Below are 20,038 nucleotides of genomic sequence, written 5' to 3'. Positions count from 1 at the left end.
ATGCCCTGGACCCGAGCCCAGGTGGAGGTGCACTCGGGCTGGCCGGAGCCCAGCGACCCCTACGCCTACGCCATCGACGCGCACCACTACGAGGGCTCGCTGTTCCCCACCTCCACCCTGGTGCCCGTCACCGTCATCTGCATCCTCATCTTCGCTGTGGGCGTGACGGGCAACACCATGACCATCCTCATCATCCAGCACTTCAAGGTACGTAGCAGGTGTCATCAACAGGTCCGTACATGGACATAATGTGTCCGTGGAAAGAGTTGGTCTTGGCAAATGTTTAGATTTTCTGTTTTATACTTTTCTTATTTTCATCATAACCAGGGACGTGCTGGCCATTGGGAAAAGCGGGACAACTCCCGAACGGCCGGTTCATTCCCGGCCAGTCCAGGTCGGCCATTAGGAAAAAAATAAAAATAAAATGTCGGCCTTCGTTCCATTTTGGGGGCTGGGCGGCCAACAAAGTAAACTGTCACTGTCGGGCAGAAACCACGTATCTCCAAGTTTCAAATGTATACATTTTTTCGCAAAGCAAAGCCCTGCTTCATCATACAAGGCTGTTCCACAAAAGTAGTGAAAACAGCAGATCTACAAGCACACAATGCCTCGCACCGCGAGGCGTTGTGTGCTTGTAGATCGGCTGTTTTCACTAGTTTAAATCATTTTTTAAATGATAAATACAAAATAAACGGTTTTGGACATACTAGGTTTCCACCACACAACGACGAAATATAACTCATGTAATTGGCCCACTGGCTTGTCACTTGTCATGATCTGAAATGGCAAATCTTTGAGTAGCAGCAGCGCTATAGAGAGAGATCTCTCTCTATGCGCGCAATGAGGGCCTCTCCAACTCTTTTTCCCGGGCTGAATCAGGGGCCCAGCACGTCCCTGATCATAACATCCAGTTACTGAATGTCAAGTCTCCAGGTTTTCTTCAGAATATATATGACACTGATGTACTACGACACATTATGAGTCCACTGGTACTAGTGGTTCTCAAATGTTTTATTTGCAAGGACCCCCATAACACTGAGAGTGTACAAATGGGACCAAATGAACCCATAAGGGTCCACCACTGGTGGAAGGCATATGTAACAATTCACTTGTCTCACACGATACGATTCGAATGCTCGATACTAAGTTCACAATACGATTTTCTGCGATTCTTTTAACGACTGAAAAATTACCGACAGACAAATCTTTTTTTTTTCTTTTTATTGTTATTTCTTGTTATTTTTTTACAATACTGTTTTCTCTTATGCTCTTTTCTTCTTTTTTTTAAACTTAATTTTTATTCTGTCACATGCACACATATTCACAGGGTCAACATTTACATCATTTTCATTATCATATTAGAGTCCTTTTTTTCCAATACAATAGAAAATGACTGAAAACATATATTTTTTTATTATTCTCTTAAAAGGTTCCTGTATATTCTTATTTTTTTTACGGCCCTCTGATGTTTGCAATGCGATAAAAGTTTTATTAAATCAATTTACATTTTCACCAGTTTCAATTGATTTTAAAGGGGACTAGCCGTTTTACCACGCTAATCTGATGTTGCGATCTCGAGTCCTCGACAGCTCCAACCACGAGTGGTGGAATTGTACGCTAAATCGCTTATTTATATCGCTCGACAATTAAAAAAAAAAAATATAGGCCTATATCTGACTTTCATAATGGCAACATTTTTCCCAAAAATGTTGACACTGTGGAGCTACTGCAAAAAGGTGAACTGCCGTTAGACCCCTCCCACCTCCACCTCAGAGTTAACTCTGTAGATCCTTTCCCCGCCTCTACCACTTGTTATGGGTGGAATAACGTCAGATTACCGTAAGAAATTAAAGCACTCCTTCGGAATTCCACTTTAATCGTTTTACGATATATATCTTTACATATCGTCGTTGTCGGGTGGAAACCTTGCATCTCCCAAGTTTCAAATTTGCACGTTCTTTCGCAAAGTAAAGCCCTGCTTCATCATACAAGGCTGTGACACAAAAGTAGTGAAAACAGCAGATCTACAAGCACACAACGCCTCGCAACGCGAGGCGTTGTGTGCTTGTAGATCGGCTGTTTTCACTAGTTTAAATCATTTTTAAAATGATAAATGCAAAACGAACGGTTTTGGACATAGAAGGTTTTCATCGGACAACGACGATATGCCTACTGTACTTCCAAGGACATGAAGACCACCACCAACCTGTACCTGTCCAGCATGGCGGTGTCGGACCTGGCCATCTTCCTGTGCCTGCCCTTCGACCTGTACCGCCTGTGGCGCTACGTGCCCTGGCTGTTCGGCGAGGCCGTGTGCCGCTTCTACCACTACATCAACGAGGGCTGCACGTACGCCACCATCCTGCACATCACCGCGCTCAGCATCGAGCGCTACCTGGCCATCTGCTTCCCGCTGCGCGCCAAGGTACCGTTGAGTTGGTTAGTAACGGAATTGGTAGACATTAGATCCATTTCAACATTCCCACTTTTTACCAAGACTAAATATGTTGACAATTTCGTCAACTAATAAAAACCAGACTCAAATTTTAGGGAGGGAAGTAGAACTTAAAAGTAAGTTTGGTTGCACTCAGGTGTTGCGCTCTGAAAATAGCAGATCTACAAGCTCAACACGTTGTGAGCTTGTAAATCGGCCTTTTTCAGCTTGCAACCAAGTGTAGAATCAGCCATTTACGATGCCTCAAGGCCCACCGAAATACATTTGAGTCGACAAAATCAACTGTAGATTTAGTCAACTAAAATCTTATGAAATATAGTTATCTATACTAGACTAAAGGCTCATTCCAACCGGACGCGATAAAGATAACGATACCTATGTTGGCTTTCACATCAATTATGACGGCTTTATCATTGTGGTGTGAACACTACCATCCACTTAAATTAAAAAAGATATTTATTTTATTGTTATCGCGCCCAGGGGGGAAAGGGCTTTAAAACTGAAACATTTCAGATGACTGAAACTAAATGACATGTACTTGCGCCAGCAGAGTAAGTAGGGTGATGATAGCTGTCGGTGGGTATGTACGTGGGTTTGTATGTGGCCAAATATGGGGTGAGTAGGCCTATGATGTTCATATTCGGGGTCGCACTTGTCGTTTTCTTCGGAAAGTGACGCGAATTACCAACCATATTTGCCTATGAGTGCACAAGACGCAAGTTGGCCCCTGGATAGCCCTGAAACATGACTTCCATATGACATGACCGTCATGTTTCCACCTCAACCTTGCTTCTAGCGAGGTAGACAAAGAGCAATGGCAGGCTAAACACACGTCAGATTTACAAAATAAAGTGCTTACCCTAACTAACTCGCGTCAGAATTGTTTAGCATGCCGTTGCTCTTTGTCTACCTCATGTTATATGGCCGTCATGCTTCAGGGCTAGCACCTGGACAGAATGTAGTTCAAAAGTCTATGACTATAAAACGAAATAAAATGTTTACTTAACCAACACTAGGTGGTGGTGACCAAGCGGCGGGTGCAGTACGTCATCCTGGCGCTGTGGGTGTTCGCGCTGGTGTCGGCAGCGCCCACGCTCTTCCTGGTGGGCGTGGAGTACGACAACGCCACGCACCCGGACCGCGCCACAGGCCAGTGCAAGCACACGGCGGACGCCATCGCGTCGGGCCAGCTGCACATCATGCTGTGGGTGTCCACCACCTACTTCTTCTGCCCCATGTTCTGCCTGGTGTTCCTCTACGGCTCTATCGGCTGCCGGCTGTGGAACAGCGGCCGCAAGGAGCTGCATGCGGCGGGGCCCTGCGCCGCCGCCCGCGAGCGCTCCCACCGGCAGACCGTCAAGATCCTGGGTGAGTGAGTGGTTTATGAGATAAGATTTTAAATCTCTAAATTTGTATCCCACAAGTTTACAACCCATTTTTCACCCCAGTGCTAAATTATCTAATCTAATCCTGGGCGATACACTCCCTCTGCCAACCTGGGGAGACAACGGACTGACCTCATACTTCCTTCTATGCATGAGGAGTCCAAGGCGCTTCTTTTCACCTGAAAGCGGGGAGTTTCCCCGGTAGGACATAGCGAGTGGAAGGAACCAGTTCCTTTCCCCTCCATCAGGCGACCCAGCTGGCCAGGGGGAGGCAGTATAGAGACCAGGATGTTTTTGTGAAGGTACCTACCCTTAAAGACGCAGTGACATGAAAAATATGTTTTTTTTAGCACTTTTAGAGCATATCTGTAGTGATAATATGACCATACCTAACAGTAGATGCCAAAAAAAGTGATACATTCTTGTGTTTGTGTATTATAACAAAAACGTCATACGTGATGACGTACGTTGACTCTACTTAATAATTCACGAGGCCAGAATGATGACAGGTGCCTGCGACACTCGTGCCTTCCTCCCAGCGCTAGGTCCTGCTTTCCTGGCCCGTTTAACTGGGAAATAGTGTCACCATACAGAAGTGTAACAAATGGAGCACTTCCGTCGCAGTGCGACTTTAAATTCAAATCTGTGAGTCTGTGAGGGGTAGCTGTCTTTGATCAATCAACTCGGTGAACAACCCCTGTAAAGTTCAAAGGCCGAGCTCTCCCCTCCCCTCACAAACATAGACAAGTCCCTCCAAGGTTTGAATGTCAACATAAACAGTGCAACAGAACCAAAATACAGCCAGGGGGATGTGTCTTTCTGCAAGGAAACACCCCAGCACAACAATATAGTGGCTGATAAAGGGAAATGACTACCAAAATAGTTTTATACATATTAAAAACGGTCTCAAAGTTACTTAGTGTGCCTTTAATGAAATTAACTCATAAATAGCACTGCTCGCTTTGCACTGGTTGAGACATTGGCTCAGGTCTGAACCCAGATTAAGGTAGTGTATAATTCTCTAAACTTGCCTTTTGTAGCTGTGCTATAATCATAAAAGGCAGCGGTTATCAAATTCAGTCCAGAGGTTCCGTACTACAGCAAGTTTTACTACTTGGTAAAACTCTTTTTACACTCAGAGATTTCAATGAACACATGTGGATATTACTACCGTGAATGGACTGGTCCGCCAGGCGTTCTGCTGTCTATGATCTCCACTAGTGATTCAATACTGGGAGTCTGTTCATGTGAATTTGTTCTCCCCAATAGGCTATCCAGTTTCCTCTGGTAAGCTAATGATTATGCCCTTGCCTTGGCTTCATTTGCAGCCCTGGCATGTTTTGCGGGGGGGGGGATGCTGCTTTTACAGTAACAGGCCGCAACCAAGCTAATCCGTATTCCCCAGCTATTTAATCAACTGTGCCTATTACGATATTAATGTGGCTCATTAGCTGCAGGCTGCACGGAGCTCGTGCCATCGGGCCTGCTTGCCTTTTATGTCCGCGTTTGTCGAACCCCTAATTGGATTGTCATCAGAGGCCTCCATGAATCAACCCTAATAGAGAAGTGTTCCACAGTTCCTCAGCTGGTTTTTAATGATGCGTCGTCATGCAGTCACCATCCCTCAATCAAAAAAAAAGAAAAAAGAGGAGAAAAATAAATGATCACAGTAACAAGAAGTTTGCGATTTCTATTAGTTAGATGAAGATGGGCTTTTTAAAAATAAAACAAATTCACCTGGTTGGCTCTCGTTTGTCAACTATGTCATATCTTAAACGGAATGTGTTAACAGAATGTGTATACAATCTCCACTTGAAACATATTTATCCATACTTTTATGACCATGTTTATCTAAGACAATGGTTCACAGGGATGGTTGTCGGGACCCCCAGAGGGGTCCCCTCCCCATATTATTTTGGGCGGTCTTCAGATGTTGAGCTAAATGTTAACATTGTTTTCTCACTCAACAGTAACAGACCAACATACATGTAAGGGATAACATCCCGCTCAGCGGTCGTTATCGAGTGATAGGAGCCCAACAGGTTGATATGCCACTGACGCGATAGCGGAGGTGTCATATCAACCCGAAGGTTATCCCGCTTATTACCCGGCTACTAAATAAAATTAATAATTGGACTCAAAACTAAAAACAAAAAAAGTATTTGCTTCTTTACAGACGGCTGAAAGTATTCCACAAGTTTTGCGCGGGGTGTCCCCCCAGTGCAACACGGTCGCCTTGGAAAACAAGGAAGTGCTGATACTACGTCATCTATTTCTCGCTTAAAATATTTTTAAAAACATTCTTGAGAGCAACATTTAGTTCTAAATGTCGCTGTGTGTTTGTTTACATGGCTGACATGTTGGATACAGCACAAGATTCATGCAGTGCAGCCTGAGTGCAGCAGATGTTCTGAGCCTTTGATTAGGCTGCGGTCTGTTATAGAGCAGAGCAGTCCGTTATCAAGGAATATCAGACCTCTGATTTCAGCGATGAACCCTATTCACATCCCGCCCACTCCACGTCACGCAACTTCCTGGTGCTGACGTCACGCTTTGAAGGGGAAACCCTACTAAAAGCCCATAGAGTTAACAAAGAAATAGCAAATGTAATGCAATTTCCGAATAGTAAAGTATAAAATACGGCTAGCATGATCAAGAACACAAGATAGTAAAAGGCACAAAGCATTATAATTTACTTTACCGTTGGGAATAATGATTTGTTGGCTTTAAGTCCAGCAATTTCTGTGTTAGTTTACCCTTCAAAGCTGACGTCAGCACTAGGAAGTTGCTGAGAAATTTGCTGAGCGGGCGGGCTGTGAATAGGGTCTATCGACCAATCAGAAACAAGCATTCAAACAAGCCGGGTAATAAAAGTAGGGTAACGTAACCGCACATTTCTAAAGTGACAATTTAAAATCCTCTGGTAAAATCTTAGAGGCAGAAATTGTGAAAATAGCCAATCTACATGCTCACAATGTGTCGAATAGATTGAGTCAAACTAAATGTAATGCCAACTACAGTACTTGTACTACAATTCCAAGTGCTTGTGCATGGTGGGGTGGGGTGCGGGTCCCCGGTTCAACTATGATAATTTGGGGGGTCGCGGCCTGAAAAGGTTGAGAAACACTGTTCTGAGACACCGGTTTTCTGGTCCTGGGGAACACTGTCTTTATTTATTTATTTATTATTAGCCTATGCAAGGCAGGTTGTCTGGTCTAAATTAATCATGTTTATTTCTTGGTACTAATGGTCACAAACACTGCAGCAGGAAATTAACTTCAGCATGTTGTTGTCTGTTGCACTGCTGTTGTAAGCCGAAAGTGGTTAATTAAACAGCACTTCTTCAGTCGGAGAGGGAATTAAATAGTGAAAGCAGGTGGCGAAGATGGCTTCGACGGAAAGAAAGTGCATACTCTTCCTCGTTTCAACTCAATCGCTTATCTCTTCTCAGCCATCTGTTCATTAGTTATTTTAGTTGTAGGGGTGGAAGAGAAAAGAAGTGATTTTCAACTCACAGCATATGCGTTTCAGTTGAAAACCAGTTATAAGTGTCATCTTCGTTGTCTATTCAGAGCTTCAGCGCAGCTTCATTACTGCGGGCAGGTGGTTGATGTTTGGTATATTTAATTTGGACTTTTGTGATTAAAACTTTACTAAGTACGTTCCCTCTGCCCTATGTTCCCTCTACTTTGTTTCCTAGACCCCTATGTTCCCAAATGGGCCCTTATGGGTCTGTAACTCCATGTACAAAATGGAACCAAACTAGAAAGATGGGGACCTTGTGCCACGTGAGACACCGCCGAGCAAGTGGTAGCGAGCGAGTCTCCGTGTCGAGCGTTGCGAAGGTCAAATGAGCCGACTCAGCGCCGTCCAAGTTATGTCACGTTATGGACAGAATAGTAAATCTTCTCTGCGCAGTCCAGGTGAACACAACGAAGCGCTCCCTACCTCCGTTTCAGCCAATGACAAGCTTCCAGGGGCGGGTCTTAACTGGAATTGGAACAGTGTTTTGATACACGCCTATACACACACATAGCCTTGCGGGCCATCCCTGATACTGTGTTCACTCACTCATTCCTTCCCCAGTATCAGGTCTGGACATTGGCGTATTGGCAGTGAGTATAAGAAATTTGCCCGATCATTTTCTGATCGGGGCCAATCAGTGACTGCGTTTCAACTGCTGTGCGCACAGCAAGTGAAAAGCTTCCCCTGATTGGTCCATGTGTAGAGGGTGACGTAGATGAACAGGAGTATGTATTCGCTAGCAGCCTTCATCGTCCGAAAAGACGTGTTTGTTTGCCTTTCTCCGACTGGCTGTAGCCATAAATTATAACTCCTGTAGAGAGAAAACGTCTTCCAAATAGAAGCACTCTACAGGAGTTATAATTTATGGCTAGACTGGCTACACTGTGATCATGACAGATGTTTTGCTACGCTGATTGGTTAGAGGAGTTTGTCTGTCAAGGCAAGTACTCCCGCCCACTTTTCAAGCTGGCTATAGCCCAAAGTCCAGTCTTATATTGTGGGAAGGGACGAGTGAATGCACAGTATGAGGTTGGCTTGCCAGGCTAACACACACACACACACACACACACACACACACACACACACACACACACACACACACACACTACCCTTCTCCAGGGGCGTCAATTGGGTATGGCAGGGGTATGCAGCTGCCATACCCTGGGTCCAGGGGGGAGAATACAAGTTACTTTAAAATATAAATCCATGAATGTCTCATTGTCTATCTGTGCTGGTTATGTTGTTAAATTACATTAAAATAACTACAAATGCAAAATTTTACAAGGTATTATAATTATATTCTCCACACTTGTATTCTCCCCATCTTGACAGAATAGTATATTACCAGTTTCCGCAGGCCAGCTGCACAGGTGCAATTCATTATTGCCATATCCAGCCCAAGAAACCATTGACATTTTGGGGAAAAAAATTAGAATGTACTTCTTAAAATAAATGTATCATGCCTGTTGCTAAGGTATGGCAACATGACTGGTGTCTTGCACGCGCGCCTTCGCACGCTTGCAAGACACCAGTCATGTTGCCATACCTTACCTTTTTCTGAACTGACGCCACTGCCCTTCTCTCACCTTTCCTGTCTCCTCTGCCTCCTGTTCCTATGCAGTGGTGGTGGTGCTCGCCTTCGCCATCTGCTGGCTGCCCTACCACATCGGGCGGAACCTGTTCGCGCAGGTGGACGACTACGAGACGGCCAAGCTGAGCCAGGACTTCAACGTGGCCTCCATGGTGCTGTGCTACCTGAGCGCCTCCATCAACCCCGTGCTCTACAACCTCATGTCGCGCAAGTACCGCGCCGCCGCGCGCCGCCTGTTCCTGCTGCACCGCGGCGGGCCCCGGGGGCAGACCCACCACCACCACCGCCACACCGCCCACCACAGGCAGCTCTGCATCATAGACGACGTCACCACCACCCTCAACGAGACCACCCTGACGGGGGTGTGACGAGAGACAGTAGCTGGGGATCCAGTCACCAAACTGGGAGAGGACCTGTGATGTTCTGCCGCACTTTTGATTTCTGTTTTATCTGTTAGTTTGGTCATTAAGGTCCACAGAATGAGAGGCCATTTATGAAAAAAAAGAAAAAAAAAGTTATGGCCATTTGTATATTCACTGTCCCATTGACTCCACTAGAAATATTTAAAAAATGTAAGAATCTGCTTTAAGTAGCATGTGAGGGGTCACACTAGGGGTTCTTCATCATTCTGAATCCATTGCAAGCATTTGTTTTGCATGAAAAACATTCCTTGGTAAAAATATTGGCCCCCAAAAACTGTGAAAAGTGACGAGTCATCACCTTTTTTCCACTTTTTTTTTCTAGTGGAGTCAATGGGACAGTGAATATACAAATGGCTTTTTTTTTTGCGATGTTTCCGGCAGAGCAGGCCTCTCATTCTGTGGACCTTAAAGACCAAACTAATAGATAAAACAGAAATAAAAAGTGCGGCAGAACACCACAGGTTCAACCCTATTCCTTGAGCTTTTGGGCTTGTGGATCCCCGACTACAGGGTTTTTTATCGCCACCGCTTTGTGTTTGTAAATATTGTAACAGACGGATGGGCTTGCTGCTCGGTCCGTCTGCACGTGGTGGCGGACGATCGGTGTTTTGTGATCGGTGTTGAAGGACACGCAGGGGTTGACGCTAAGGGATCAGAGGCACTTGCCCGTCAGGCAAGTACAGGTCATGTTCTACTTGCCCTCAGGTCATGGCCACAACATTTTAATTACCGTTCATTTTAACTTATTTGTTACCTTCTACATGCAGTGATGTTGCTAGGTTTTCAAAGTAATGTGTCCCAGGACCCACAGGTGGTCATTGGGTTCCAAGAAAAATGTTTTTTTGAGAGTTGCGAGCTTGTAGATCGGCTATTTTCAAAATGTGCCTCTGTCTTATATTATTTGACAATGTGGCCAATGTTTGTTTTTATAGTATAGTTTGTTGATTACTTCTGATGCAGTAATGGTCTTTTCTTTCTTCATTAAAAAGGTCTTAAGTCCATAAATGATGGGGGAGTGACGAGAGACGTTTTTATCGCCACCGCTTGTGTTTGTATATATTGTGACAGACAGGCCTGCTGCTAGGCCAGTCTGCACATGGCGGGGGAGGGTGATGATGTGACAGCTTTGTGATCGGTGTTAAAGGACACGGTTTGCCGTTGTTTGGGGGGAAACCGTGGAACGATGTTGTTTAGTATATAGGCTAACTGCTGGCAGCAGACTGCACAAGAGGAATGTCTGTGTCGTGTTGTGTTTTTTAAGAGGCCGGGTCAGTAAAATATTTCAACTGAGGCAGTCTAAAGGGGAACACACCAGATGCGGGGGGAACACACACCAGATGCGGAGGCGGCGCGGAGGCAGCGCAGAGGCGGCGCAGAGGCAGCGCGGAAGCGGCGCCTCAAAACATACGCCCCATTATTTTCAATGAACTAACCCACACCGGCAGCGTCAGACGCGCGCAGCCCGACCTGGGTTGGCGCAGCCGCGTGTCTGCTGCCTTGCCTGATACGCCGCTGTTCTATTCTTCCAGCGTTGCAGCGCGGTGAACATGTTCTCCCATGGTTCTCCCCACCGGGGGAAATGGATGTGCTGTGTGTGTGGCAGTGCGCCGCATCCAGTTGGGGTTACCTCGCGGCACTTCACGTGCGTTGATACCGCGACGCGATGCTGCGCAGCTGCCCGTGTCCAGTGTGTGCTCCCCTTTACGACCTGTCTGCCCCTGATGTCTTTGTAATAAGAAAATAGTTTCCAAAGCTAGTTCCTGATAACATTTTAGCTGCAGCTCCAGGGTTTTGCTCACAAACTACTTTTTTGTGGTTAAAATTCTAGAAAGGTGCAATTCTGGGAAATTGCAAGTGTGGTTGCACTGACGCGAGTCACGAGGAATCCGCTGGAAAATGAATTCGGTCTTAGCATTTAATAATATGTCATTTTGTGATGCCAATCAGAAATCCTTTTGGGATTACAGAAACGTTTAACAAAATAGGTTTACTATAATAGGTGACATAAAGGTTCTCAGACCTAGAACAATAGTCTGGTTGCCTATAGCAAGGAATCCTAATGAGTTTGTTTGATGGCTAGAATGCAACCCATTCAGGAAGACTCTCTCTGTCCACAGTAGGGATGATACGATAATCTTTATTGTTTATCGTGATAAAAAAAAACTCACAATAATCGTATCGTGGATATTTACATTTATCGTGAAATGATTCTCCGTCACGCATATCCGGTACCATTTGAACCCTCTATAAGCCCACAACGCGTCGCATGGTCGTGTTGTGACGCATTGTGGATCTGCTATTGCTAGCTTGTAGATCAGCTATTTTTTTTGCAAATGTTCCACCCCAGGATAATGGATGTTGGGGATATTTTGATAATCGCAATTTATTTAAAACATTTTGTTCAGACCTAGAACAATAGGGGCACGGTGGTGCAGTGATTAGCACTTCGCCTCACAGCTCGAAGGTCCTGGGTTCGATTCCCGCCGGGGGCGCTGGGGGCGTGTTCCTCCACCCGCGTCATCAGCGCCCACACCCTAGGTGGGGTTGGCGATAGGGCCTTTCTGTGGTGAGTTTGCATGTTCTCCCTGTGTCTCCTTGGGCATAGGCCCTCACACAAAAACATGCAGTAGTCCTGGTTTCTATACTACCTCCCCCTAGCCAGCCGGGTGCTCCCCAATGTCCCCTGGCGCGGCTAGGGGGAGAGCGGAAACCAGGACTACAGGTTAGGTAGTCACCGGGTGAGAAAAATGGGTTGCAAAACTGTGGGATAAAAAACTTTTTAAGATAAAACATTTTGTTCACAATAATCATGACATGACATTTTCATATCCATCCCTATTCCCTAGTAGTCGACAGCAAGGCAGAGCACTGGTCTTGAGATCAAAGAACCCCACTGCTGTTAAATGCAATTTAAATTTAGTTGTTTTGCCTACATTCAAGTGTTTATTTTTTTTTTTTTTCTGTTTTTTTTTTTTTTTTTTTTTTTTTTTTAACATGTATGTGTCATTAGTGGATTTTTATCCTTTGGCCTTGTAATGCAGTTTCTGTCATTTCATTGTTCATAGATGAAAATGTGTCGATGTATCTTTTCTGCTTTTAATTAACAGACAGAATGTTCATAATATATCAACAAAATAGATTTTTATATTCATAAAAAAGGTTTACATTTTCCTCTGTCAGTGCTAAGGTTTGTACTGTTGACGTATTTATGTGTATATTATGCACTGAGACATATTTCCAATGCTTTTTGTCGAGCGTTTATTGACATCTGACTGTTCACTAGTCTGAGTTATGAATGGTTACATTTTATTATTCATGTCCATGACTATGACATTTCGAGGGGATCCCCCCTTCATTATGAAAAGATTTGAAACGAATGATCATTTATAACATCTTAATGGCAGCCAGCAGCCCATGGGTGACGTTTTGATGTAACGTTGAATTGATATGAAATGATCTCTGCGGTTAACGGTAGAGCACATGTCCTTTGCTTGGTTTGTACGTCTCATAAATCATGGAAATATATACCAGTGAAACCCATTAGCTTTGGCCCATTTGTCGTGTACATGTGTTTGTTGTGTGGTTCTGTGTGTGTGTGCCATACGCACATGCACGGCGCCCGTGCATTAACGTTTGCAGCATAAACTCAATAAGGAGGAGATCAACATGAAAATGTGATCATTATCGCCTATGTGTGTGTGTTGATAACACACAGGCCACCTGAGCCCTATGGGCTTTTGTCTGGCTGTGCGTACGCGCCGCTCATTTGATGCAATCTGCAACTTTTATTATATTACCTGTTACCCTTGAGCTAGATTTACACCGGCAGCAAGTGTTCCCTGCATCGCCATATTCAAAATAATGGTCGCCCCTAAGTGCATTTCACAGAGAGAGAAAATGGAGATGGCAATTTGTCAACTGCTGGAGAGTTTATTGCCATTAGGTTAGGTCGCTGTCATAATCTCTGCGACACCCACGCGTGTTACTTTGATTTTTAGATTATAAGGGTTTCTTATAAGTCGACAGCTTGTCCTTGTGATTAGACTGTGCACTGTAAACACAAGTGCTGAAGCCCTGCTTGAACCTCATGTTCCCTCGAGCAAACACAGCGCCCACCGGCACACTCATTCTGAAGTGGCTCTGGATAAGAGTGCATAGGCCTAGTGGTAACCACGTGAAACCTAGTGTCCCTGTTCCGGGCATGTAATCATAGCGGGCAAAAGTGTTTCTCAATAAAACATTCTGCAAGAATAGCACATCTACACGACGCCTGTTTTCGGCGAAGAGTTGGGTTTAGAGGGGAAAAAGGAGGGGACCAATAGATATATAACTAATTGGCCTCGCCAAGTATAGGCCATGTATGGCCTACTTGTGATCAAGCAGAGCGTGCCATGAGGTGTGCTCACCACTGGCATCACCACTTCCAAAAAGAAACAGTTATATTATGATATATGCCAATGTCAAGAGGACACCGACATACATACATACCCAGCTGATCGCAGTACTTGCGTGTTCTGCTTGGGCAAGTAAGTAGAACTGCACTCTGTCGAGGTGCCAACTTGTGTCTTGTGCACTGGTGGCCATGTATGGCCTACTTGTGCGCCAGAAGAGCATGCAAGTATTGGGATTGGTTCAGTTCTGTACTGTCTCTAGCAGTAAAGCTAGGGACAACAGAATGGGTTTGCCGCTCTGACATCACGCTCTGGCTTCACTGTGATATCACACGAACAGAATCCCTTTTATGCCCATATATGGAGTTTCCTGATGTCATCAATATTAACCCCATATCTAACAGTACTTCATATGGGAATGCCCATATATGGAGGCCACATATCACACTAACGGCTGGTTCTACAGACAGGGATCTCCAAGTATGGGCATAAAAGGGTATGATGTCAGATGTCATAGACATCATAGGACTTCCACATAACGAACTAGAAGCAGAGCACAGGTCTCCACCAGGCCAGGCGTCCTGGTGGTGCTACTGTATAATAGGCCAATGTAAAAAGGGTGGCGTATGTTCTTCACCTTACACCGCATGGCAATCGGACACTGCATGCATGATTTGAGGCATTGTGTTCCAAAAATGTGTTTTGCTAAGGTCTACCTGCTGGTGGCGCTATAACAGGCCAATGTGAAAAGGGTAGCATTTGTTCCTTGACATAGTGGGAATATGTGTGGCAAATTTCATGGTAATCGCAAGCTGCTGTTGATGATTTGAGGCATTTTGTTCAAAAACTGAGCAATCCTGCAAAATTGGAAGCTAATATTAGCCAATCAGGATGGAATATGAAATATCAGACAGATCAGACTTGATTACATGACTATAGAGATACTGCGTACTGATTTGTGTTATTTTTGGAGAAAATCTGAAGGAGTAATATCCAAAAATGTGTTTTACATAAGTCGGCCCAAAGGTGGCGCTATAAAAGGGTTTGACACTGATCGGTGGAGTTATAGGTAAAACCACAAATCGGCCTGTTATAGCGCCACCATGAGGCTGATTTAAAAAAAATAAGTGGCATTTCTTCCTCGGCCTAGTGGGAATGTGTGTGTGCGATTTCATGATAATTGCACTTTGCATATTTTGTGATTAGAGGCATTTTGTTCAAAACGGCTCAATCCTACACACTTTGGAAGCCAATCTTAGCCAATCAGAATATGCAAAATCGGACAGATTCATGTCGATCACATGACTGTCGAGATACTGCCTACCGATTTGTAGGAGTTTTGGACAAAATCTGTAAGAGTAGTGTACAGAAATGTGTTTTGCAAACATCGGCGCTAGAACAGGCCCATTTGAAAAATGTGGGTCAGAGCTTCTGAATTGGCATCCAGGGAGTGTGTGTGCTCATTTTGGCAGCGACTGGGCCAACGGCGACTGAGATTAGGTGGTAACAAACTGTGAGGACGCACGCACGGACACACGGACGCACGGACACACACACACACACACGGACGCACGGACGGACGGACGGACGGACGGAGGGGAAAACATACTCTTCCCCCATGCCTTCGGCTGGTGGAGACAATAACTGAGTAAGCATGTTTGGGCTCTCACAGCACATCTCCTTATACAGTACATGGATCTCCATGGGTACCAGGGGTCTCCATATATGGGTAACTGGTCCAATATACATCACTGGCCAGATGGCCAAGAATTGGCGCGACCTCGCCCTTTAGTGTGGGCAGCGTAAACAGTGAAACAGTGTGGGCTCGCTGAAAACATGCACAAAGTATATTATGCAAACTAGTCTGTTGTACACATGTACACATCCCTCCTCAAGAGAGTAAGAGAGAGTAAGCACAGCAGTACATGACAAGTTAATATGAGTGAACAGGGGAGATGTAACATTTGATGGCTCTTTTGGGGCTGAACATTTTAGACAATCGAAATGTCAATGGCCGGAGGCTCGGTTTGATAAATGTAGCCTATGAATAAAGTTAAATATTTCAAAAAGTATAAATGTTTTTAAAATCATTAAATCACCAATGAAAATTCAAAGATAGCTGAACATTTAAAAGTTTTAATGAGGTTTTTAGGTGAAAGTATGAAGGAGTTAAGCTATCAGAGTACAAACAAGGTGCTCTAGAAAAATAGGCTCATTTTCCCATAGACTCTCATTATAAGAAGTGTAAAAAGAAATATAAAAGAAAATATAAAAAGAAAAATGAACGAAGTTTCTAGCACAAAGTATGTGTAGTTATGCCAAAAAAAAAGTGGCAGAAACTTAGAATTCATGGGTTGCATTTGTAGTCCTACACCGGCCACGTAGAGGACCAACACAGGTGTTCTGATCGACTGGGCCCTCTGCTCTAGCTGGAGCCAGGCTACCTCTGCTCAGCTGCTTCTCCAATGTGCAATGCCCTCCATGACCACTTGAGAGCACCAAAGTCTCTTGATGTTTATAAGAGAGGACAAAATACCTTCCTTTTAGCTTTACTGGTTTTACTCATGGAATTATAAGGTTTTACCTGTCCTGCCTTTTGCCTCATCGTGATTTGTGTTCTCCTTTTTTAGCCATGTCCTTAGGCCTACATTTATGCCAATGTTTTGACTGAAATTTCAAATGTAAAGTGCACTACAAATAAAATGTACATAACAAAAGCACAATGATGGCATACTGTTGGTGTTGCCATAGCATCAAAGACCCTCACAGACACTGTTTCTGGGTCTCAGGCGAATCCAAACCCACTTTAAAGTGGGGTCCGGGAGCCCCAAGGGTCCGTGAGGCGGCTCCAGGGGGTCCCTAGCTATTTTACTCAGTATAGCGCAGGGGTAGGCAACCTTAGGCACTGGTGCCAACATTGGCACAGGGGAGGGTGATCACTGGCACACTGGTATAAGTGTGAGAGATTTTTTCTTTTAAAATTAAATATTCAGCATTTGAATTAAGTCCACTCACATCTATCTATACAAATTACATCCTGAACATAATTCTACATTCATTCAAACGCCAACTCTGACTGGGGAGCGAGTCTGGGAGATAGGTGAGCCACTAATGAAGAAGATATCACATTCTGATGTGGTGTCATAATTCGACTTGATGACCCCTGGTATTGCATTAACTTGTTTTATTTTGAATCACTTTAAAGGCATCATATGTAACTTTGTGTTTACATAACAAAACTGGAGTAGTGTGGTGGTATTTACCTGCAGAAACACTGCCTGGGGTTTGTTTTGGTAGACAGGGATGTTCCAAAGCAATGGAAACACCAAAATACAGCGAGAGAGCATTGTTGACTGTGGGTGTTGCACTTGTACTGTGGCATGAAATGCAACACTTATTATTTTATTTATTATGATCAGTGGTATGCACTGTATCAGAGGTGGCTGGACCAGCTTATCAACAAACACTGTGTATTTATGATGATTGCGACCATTGTCATATAATTAGTTCAGGAATATGAAAGAATACATATCAAACACTGAAGACATCAGTGGCTGATAACTGCTGGTATAAAGGAAAACTATTAAAAACATGTTTTGTTAACACAGGGAAAAGTTACATACTATGTAACTTGTATTTTAAGCTTGTCTACATACTGCTGACAGCACAGTGGTGTATAGTAGTACATCTAACTAAGGCTACTTGGTACTAAGTACAATATTGAGGTTTTTAGTTTTCAGTACTTTTACTTCTACGCCACTACATCTCAGAGGCAAATATTGTACTTTTACTCCACTACAATTATTTGAAAACTTTAGTTACTTTGTAGATATGAATTATAATATCTTATATGCCACTGTTGTCCTTCTTGTTGCCTTAAGATGTTTTGTGTGGAAGTGTTTGTTGCTGTTTATCTGTCATTTTAATGTTGTCTAAATGTATATGAGACAAAAGACACCTTTCCACATTGTGGACAATAAACTAAACTAACTAACTAACTAACTAATAGCCTATTATAAAAACATACATTAACCACTTTAGCCTTATTTTATACCTAGGCCATTTGAAAATAGCCCATGAATCTACCAGCCCACAACACGTTGCGAGCTTGGAGATCTGCTATTTTCAAACATTTTTGTACTTTTACTTTTGGTTGCTTTAAGTATATTTTGATTCCCATTCTTTCGTACTTTTACTCAAGTACATTTTTAATTCCAGACTTTTACTTGTAACAGAGTATTTCTACATTGCAGTGTTGATACTTTTACTGTAGTATAATGTGAGTCAGTGGCGTCAGTTCAGAAAAAGCTAAGGTATGGCAACATGACTGTTGTCTTGCAAGACACCAGTCATGTTACCATAGCAACAGGCATGATATATTTATTTTAAGAAGAAGTACATTTTATTTTTTTCCCGTTTCTAAGTTTCTTGGGCTGATATGGCAGCACTAAACTTGGCATGTTAGTAAACGTGCAACACAATTAACAATAATGCATTGCACCTGTGCAGCTGACCTGCAGAACCTGGGAATATACCATCTTGTCAAGATGGGGAGAATAAAAGTGTGGAGAATATAATTATAATACCTTGTTAAAGTGAGCATTTTGTTAAATTTTGCATTTGTGGTTATTTTACTGTAATTTATCAACGTAATAACCAGCACAGATAGACACGAAGAGACATTCATGGATTTATATTTAGAACTAACTTTTATCTTCCCCCCTGGACCCAGGGTATGGCAGCTGCATACCCCTGCCATACCCAATTGACGCCCCTGATGTGAGTAGACCTACTTTTTCCACCACTGCAACAGCACAACAACAACCACAAACATTCTGCTTTTTGCCAACCGCCAGAGACACTTGCAAATCGTACAGTATTTCACACTATACGTTTCCTGCCAAATATCCACCTCAAGACAGTTTCTTACCGTTATATAAAATGTAATTTTATAATGGGAAACTACTTGCAGGTTGTGGCGGCTACACTTTCTTTAAAGTATAGCCTACCTTTACTCCAATAACTTGTTCCATCGGCTTAGTATTTACAGATAATTATAGGCCTAACTCTGCTACAAAATGTTCTGTCTACTTTGTTCTGTCTAAATTGACCAATTCATTCATATATATATATGTCACGGTTTGATAGAGAAACAGTATGGTCGAGAAACGGAGCACTCGTCGTGCGGCACGGGGCGGAACAAGCGGTCGCCACAACAACGTCCTCCAGGCGGAGCGGCTCGATTGTCCACGACATTGCAAGCGGCGCGAAGGCCAGCGGACCTTGGTCCTGCTCTTCGCACCCGAGCGCCGCGCGAGTTACGAAGCCGTGGTGAATGCAATCGTTATATTTATGCCCAGGCCGTAAGGCCTGGGCAAGCCCACGATAAACGCCCTGTCCAAGTGACTACAATGGAGCGCTCCCTAGCTCATAGTAAGCTAATGGCTAAACACTGCCGAGCTAGGCTAGTAAATAAAGAAAGAGAGTCGCAAACGAGTGACGTCAGCGCCTTCACTAGTGAATGGCTGTCGTCGCCATCTGGTGGTGATTGGTGTGTGGTGAACGACAAAACAAGCGCTCTTACAATGAACGTACTGAGTTACCCAAACGTACTGTAACATATATATATATATATATATATATATATATATATATATATATATATATATATATATATATATACGTATATACGTTCCGGTATATACGTGTGTATATATATATATATATATATATATATATATATACAGTATATATATATATATATATACACACTGGCTATTGATTGATTGATTGAAGAGTTTATTAGCAGTTTGCAATAGAAAAAAGTACAGTTTCATGACAGCACCAATCACTGGTACAAGGTCGACTAAAAGGAGATCCTAGTAAGCTTTAGGGCTTATTTACACCGGAACCACTTTATGTATCTCATATAACATTGAAAGACAGATGGTTCGACGGTTCATTCTTTCGACCCGGGTGAATGTTAGCCTGGTGAAAAGCTAACCTGCCGACGTGGGGGAATGTTAACCTCTATGCCTAAACCTAAGCCAAACTCTAACCCTAACCTCAGTAACCGTGACACAGGTGAGTAGCTAACCTGCAGACACTCATAGTCGAAATAATGACTTGTCGAATGAACAAGATTTGCACAAGGTTAGCAGTGGTGGAAAGAAGTAATCAGTAAACAGCTTCTGGTTGGTGGACCGAAGGCATTCAGCCGTGATGAGGTATTCATTCACATAGGGTTTGGTTTGGTAAAAAAAACATCA

The 20,038-nt window shown here is 43.6% G+C and overlaps 1 protein-coding gene across 1 annotated transcript; it reads left to right on the top strand.

The window, feature by feature from the left end:
- Positions 1 to 9,324, top strand: mlnr (motilin receptor; the record flags this gene model as incomplete). Its single annotated transcript, XM_080731993.1, has 4 exons — positions 1 to 207; positions 2,186 to 2,425; positions 3,472 to 3,823; positions 8,987 to 9,324. The coding sequence occupies 4 exons, from the start codon at positions 1 to 3 to the stop codon at positions 9,322 to 9,324; spliced, it is 1,137 nt and encodes a 378-aa protein (XP_080588119.1).
- Between the last annotated feature and the right edge of the window lie 10,714 nt (positions 9,325 to 20,038).

Source organism: Nannobrachium achirus (genome assembly GCF_963921795.1).
Source record: "Nannobrachium achirus genome assembly, chromosome: 8".
NCBI lineage: Eukaryota > Metazoa > Chordata > Actinopteri > Myctophiformes > Myctophidae > Nannobrachium > Nannobrachium achirus.
This window is presented reverse-complemented; position numbering and strand designations above follow the sequence as displayed.